The sequence below is a fragment of the Fringilla coelebs genome, assembly GCF_963513975.1.
Source record: "Fringilla coelebs genome assembly, chromosome: 5".
In the NCBI taxonomy this organism is placed as follows: Eukaryota; Metazoa; Chordata; class Aves; order Passeriformes; family Fringillidae; genus Fringilla; species Fringilla coelebs.
The window spans coordinates 44108575-44114574 of record NC_140033.1 but is presented as its reverse complement, the minus strand read 5'-3'; the positions used below and the strand labels follow the sequence as shown (position 1 = coordinate 44114574).

Here is a 6000-nt window from a genome sequence, read left to right as displayed (position 1 = left end):
GCAGCGGTCAGCAGGAGGAACTGTCATCCCTCTGTCCAGCCATTTCTCTGGGATATCATCGTGTGCCAGCTCCGGCTGTCCCCTCAGACAGGACGGCCTTGAAAATTAAACAAACGAAGGGACTTCTGGCCCAGTCCCTCTGGCTAAGCTCTCTCCCACCTTCATCGCCTCTCAAGTGTCCTTCCTTTTCCGAAGGAGGGGACACCCCAGCCGGGGCCCCCTCAGGAGCCGTGCGGCGGGACCCGCAGCGCCGAGGGCCGATCCGGCTGTGTCGGGCTGGGGAGCAGCGGGGCGGGCGGGGCCGTGCGGGCGGGGCGTGCCCGGCGCTCCCGCGCGGCGGCGGCGGCCCCGATCCCGCTCCTGCTCCCGCTCCCGCTCCTGCTCTCGGTCCCGCTCCGCGGGGCTGGTGCTTGGGCGGCCCTGGGCGGCACCGCGCCCGGCGTGGGGCAGCGGGCAGGAGCGGCAGCAACAGCAGCACGAACACACGCACAAGCATGCCGGGCAGCGACACGGCGCTCGCCGTGGACAGGACGTACTCGGACCCGGAGCGGCACCGGCGCCGCAAGACGAGGGTAAGGCGGGCGAGAGCAGGCGGCCCGGGGAGGCGGCGGCGCCGGGGCTGCCTGGGGGATTGGGGTGCCGAGCTCTGACGGGCAGCCGCCAATCTGCAGCACTTTCCCCGTGAGGTCTCCACGTTTCCTAGGCTGACGATCTAAAGGGAAGGGTTTTTTCTGTGTGATTCTTTCATGTTCATGCTGTGAATACTTTTTGGTATAGGAAAATGAAACGAAACTGGATATTGACTTCATAGAAACCAATGTTCGAGGTATCCCCGCAATCGAAACTAGAGGGATACAAGTGTAATAGAGAACTTACTCACCAGAGTCAACAGTGCCGATGATTTAATGCCGTGACTCTGTTTCGATCACGGCGCTGAATACTGGGGTTTGGTTCTGTTTCTCAAGGTTTGTTTAATAAACTCTGGAGCAGGTGATTGTATCTGGCAGCAGAGAATTATTATGGTTCCTTTTATGAAGTTGAAAGAGGGCTGTGGCAGGAATGGAACTTGACAGAAAAAGTGCACCTGTGTGTTCTAGGGATAAAGTAAGAATATCTATATATCCATGATGTATGGCTTTATGAAATAGTTTTTTTTTAGTCTCCTGGCAAGTTAATCTTTCTTTATTTTTGTGTTTCGTTCATATGGTGTATATATATAAACATAAACATGTTTAGGCAAAGCTATGATCCTTTCATGTATTTAGTGGCTTTTACGGTAAGTGTTCTGTTGATGAAGGCACTTTGCTGTTTAAAGTTCTTACCTAAATGTTTAGATCAGAAACGTGTGAAAAGGGGCTCTTTTTCCCCATGCACTGCAGGAAAGGAAAAACGAGGCTGCTCTAGCTGACTTGGGATATTGGCAGAAATTCTGTTTTCTGTGCTGAGATCTTGGGTCTGACAGCAAATGAACTTTATGGTTTGAAGTGTAAGGATCAACTGGGAGGTTGACTGGGGTGAAGGTTTTGGGTTTTGAGGATTTTATTTCCCAGTACTGTGCATTAGCAGTATTCTCCATCCCTCCTGCCCATTAATTCACAGTGATGAAAAGGAGATGGTGTGATTCAGATTGCTTCAGAAGAATGAAATATTTTAAAAATAGGTTACCCTATACACTGTAGCATTCCTACTGGAATCTACAATGCTCTTCACCCTGTAAGGTGGTCACACATGCTAGTCATATTGGAGTTAACAGTGTTATGCATTTCCTGTGTTCTCTGTTGAAAGTTGCACTGATAAGTTTCTCTTTCGTTGATCTTGCTGTAAGAATAGTGACTACCTACCTAAGTGTGGCCACAGAAAAAAGTTGCACATCTTCATAATTTTTGGCATATTTAAAGGTTAAACTCTACTCCCTACTCTAGTTGATTTACTTAAAAGTATAAAGTATCATTGCTAATGCTGTGTTGCTTATTGTACTTGCATATTGACATTAAAAAAAAAATCATGTTTAAGGCTATTTTATAATAGCATTGTTCTTCTGTCTGATTTTGGATTTCTTTTAATCAGAATTAGTGTCATCTTCCCCTCCTGTGACCATGAGGGCTGGAAATACAACTCTATACAAGTTTAGAGTTATATGTAACTGTGATGCTCCAGGGTTTGGGCTTTGCAAGTTGTGTCAAATATCACAGAACTTGTAAAATAATTGCTAGGTATAGTAGCAGCATGTTGTATGTTCCAGGTGATGGTAGGATCTTGTATTAAATCTATTTGTGCTTGGATGGAGAAGAATAATGCAGTGCATGAACACAACAATACAGAGCTGGTGGTGGGGTTCTCAAGAGCCTATGCAGACTAGGGAGGCTTGCTGTGTGAAGAAAGCCTTGGAGCTGGATTTGGTAGCAGGATAGGACATGTTGTAAGGTGAGATCCATTTAATAAAGTCTGGGGAAAAGAGAAATGTTAAAGTAGAAGCTGAATCTCCTAGTGTGTATAACATAGCCTACTGAGTCCAGTTTTTAGGCGGGTGGGTTTTAAAGAAGTTCTCCAGCCTTTAGGTTACTGCATGTCTTCCAAGCCCAGCTAAGGATTTTCCTTATGAGAAAGTGACACCTTTTCACTGGACAGGTAAAATGACAGTTCCAGAACTGCTATTGTGTATACTGTAGGAAGGCATCATTAAATTTAGTTTGCAGAAGTGCTGTAACAATTGACCGTAAATACAGCCTTCGGAGTTTATAAATGTAGAGGGAATTTAAACATTTTTGCTGCAGCCAAAAAGCTTCTTCAGTGTATAGCAACAGGTCTGCTCAATACCTTTTTCTTTGAGGCTATTTGAAGTATAAGATATTGTGGGTTCTGCTAATAATTCTCCATATGTCAAATTTTGTGTGACATTCCCAGTGGCTGAATGAGAGGAAATACTTTATTGAAGTATAGTTGGATCATTCTTAAATTAGGAGAGTCACTGCTGCTGCTGAAGGCCAAATATTTTGAAGGAAAGGCTGTTCTCTCTTCTTGGATGTTCTCTTCCTTGGATGAATCATGAGAGAGTCCAGCTATGCTGTACATGGCAGTACTGAGTGGGGTATAAAACCACTGTTACGTGAAGTGTAAAGGAATTAGTGCCTTACAGTTCTGCTTTTATGTGGTGGGTATAGATTTATAGCCATGGAGTTGCCTTAGTTCTGGAAAATCATACATCTCCAGATTTAGGAAGGGTGCCCTTCCAGGAGACTTTGCCTGCCTCTCCTGGCCAATAGTATCTGGTTGCTATAATCTGGATTACTGCAGATCGCTCCGGTGGTGCAGGTGAAATCCGTGGACAATACAGCCATGCAAAACGTTTCCGGTCTTCTCTGCTAATGCCAGTTGCTGCAGCTTCACTGTGCTAAATATCCACTACTAGCTGATCCCTGCAGCATTTCAAATACAAATATTTGAAAAACATTCAAAATCAGGACCTAAGATATGAAGTAGAGCAATTTGGGAACAGGGGTTGCATTTTTAGTTGTCGTGAACAAAGTACTGCTCTTGCTGGAATCTAACTGGTAGGATAGTTTAAAAAAGTGTCATAGTGCTTTCTTAAGGGACTTGATTTTTCAGTAAGCCTTGTGGAAGACTAGGGTGTTCAGATTCTGGCCACACTGTATTTCTTGATCAGTAAGTCCATGCGGATGTCTATGCAATTGCAATAGTTCACATTCCTGAAGCTCAAACTAGCTTGGCTATGCTAACCCGTGCCTCACTGTGCTGACTTTTACTACAAGAGTACTGTGTCAGGACTGCCTTTCAAGCCTCTATAAAGGTATGTTAAAACTTTTTTTTTTCTTTTTTTTTTTATTAATCTGTTGATCAGGACATTGCTCTTCACTCTTGATGTCTTACCCATTACTGAACAGGAACCCTCTGCATTTCATCAGGACTATAAACTTATATGTATGGCTTTGGAGGAGAAAAATACTTTTCCAGTACAACTAAAACACATGAATTCCTTAACTGCATCCCTTCAGCAGTCTGTGTAGAAGTCTGCTTGCTTTTAGCAAGTACCAGATGCGTTTGAGAGAGACACGGGAAGTCCCAATTGATTTCTTGCACATTGGAGGTTATTCAGAACTTTCTCTTTATTAGTGGAAAACAGAATTGTAAGAAGCCTTCCAGGTGTGGTTTGTTTATTAATGAATAGAGAAACTAATTTCAAGCTTCTTGTTCTTTCGGCCTGAGTGAGACTAGCAGCAGAATCAGTGGGTTTTTTGGATGATTTAATTCTTGCATGATCACAAATATAAAAGGCTTACACTAAAAAAAAAAAAAAAGCCCAGAAATTCACTTCCTTTCTACTGATGAAAAAGCATTCTGTGGAATGTCTCTTCTCATTTCTGTGTCTCTCTTATGATCCCTCCCATTGATCTTGTCTATAGGCAAGGCAGACTTTAATAATCCCTCCTCATATGTGTGTCTTTCTAAGCCTCTAATCACTTTCATCGTCTGTCCTTGAATTCCCTTTATTTCTTAAAATCTTCAGTAGGTTTGGAGGAAATTACATAAAGGAACCTAAAAGGATTAAAAACAAACAAATAAAAACAGAATACTCCACAAAAACAAACAAAGCAAACAAATCGAACAACAAAACCCCACCAAGTCTAACCAAAACAAAAAACCACTCCACCCACAGTTTTAGGAGACGGGGAGATTTAATCTCCTGATGTTCTTTTAAATACAAAGATCACTGTGGAAGACAGGCCTGTTCTGGGCTCTTGTAACCTGTAACCAAACCTCCCAATATTTTGTGCTCTAAGATGTTACACACACTCTTCCCCACAGTTCCCTCAGGTTTGGACATAAGACGAAAATAATTTCATGAGACAGTTTTGCTAGGACCTCCAAGCTTTGGTTTTAAATCCACAATGTAATTAGAAATGTGTGAAACCTGTCAAAAGGTAGCCTGAGGTAGCCTGCATCATCCAGGAAAATTGGAAATAAGAGAGGGAAGCCATAGTTATAATATGAACCCAGAAATACTGACTAGTTTGTTAGAACTGAAGAAAAGCCTGGTTTGTTCATTTAAAACAGTAAACTGTTGGTTATTTTGTCCATTTAGAACTGTTTAAGAAACTTCTTAATTTTTTTTTCCCTAGTACCAGTAAGGAATATTAGGAAGTTTCCAAAGTTGTTTTTTTAGGGTTTTTTTTTTGAGTTTTGGGATTAAATACACCTAAAAGCTAAAGGGCAATGTTAGGTCAAATGAAACAAAAGGGAAGTTGTTTCTGTACAGCTTAGTTTAGCATTGCTGTGCTCCCCTGATCCTGCAAGGTGAACCTCTTTCGTAGACTTGTAGGCTATAAAGGTTGTGTTTTCACCCACCTAATCTTTTCCCTAACCCAGTAAGACAGTCTTAAACAATAAGTAGAATAGGGAATGCATCTCCTTTCTAAGGTTTAAACTGATTTTAAGTTTGGAATCTTTATACTTAGACCTTTAATAATTTTTGGTTTTCACCAGGAAAATTCAAGTCTCTGAAGACTGTAGAGTCTTTCCTTTGCTGTGCTGTTGATCCATCCTCATTGCAGTGGATGGTATTGCTTACAGGACTGGGGAATTCTTATCACCTTTTAAATGTTAGGTATGCGTATAAAAAGAAAGTCGCTGGGGGGAAATTGCCAGCCTTTTGATTTGCTTTCCTTTTGAAGGACGTGTAATTGTTCTTCTGTCAGGTTGCCAGCAGTGGTGCTGGGGGATGGCACAAGCTCCAGATCCCTGCCTTGCCTATTGTCATCATCTCCATAGGTATGGCTTTCACTAGGCACCATCTAGGTCTGCACAGGGGCTGAGCCTTCAAGGTTTTGGTGGGTTTGACATCTAATCCTGTGCAATCTAAAAAGATTCTTGCTGCACATTCTCCCATTTTGGTTCTTTTGGGAACATTAGCAAGTGTGCAGCTTTCATCTTCGCCCCTACAGTAAGTGTGATTTTGGGAAAGACTTGTGTGAGAGATGAATT

At 42.7% G+C, this 6000-nt stretch overlaps 1 protein-coding gene across 1 annotated transcript in view; it reads left to right on the top strand.

The window, feature by feature from the left end:
* Positions 1 to 355: 355 nt before the first annotated feature.
* TMCC3 (transmembrane and coiled-coil domain family 3) overlaps positions 356 to 6000 on the top strand; it is a 44334-nt gene continuing 38689 nt past the window's right edge. The window contains exon 1 of the mRNA XM_084206016.1: positions 356 to 572. Coding sequence (XP_084062142.1) covers positions 495 to 572 — 78 coding nt within the window. The 5' untranslated portion in view covers positions 356 to 494. The remainder of the gene's footprint in view (positions 573 to 6000) is intronic.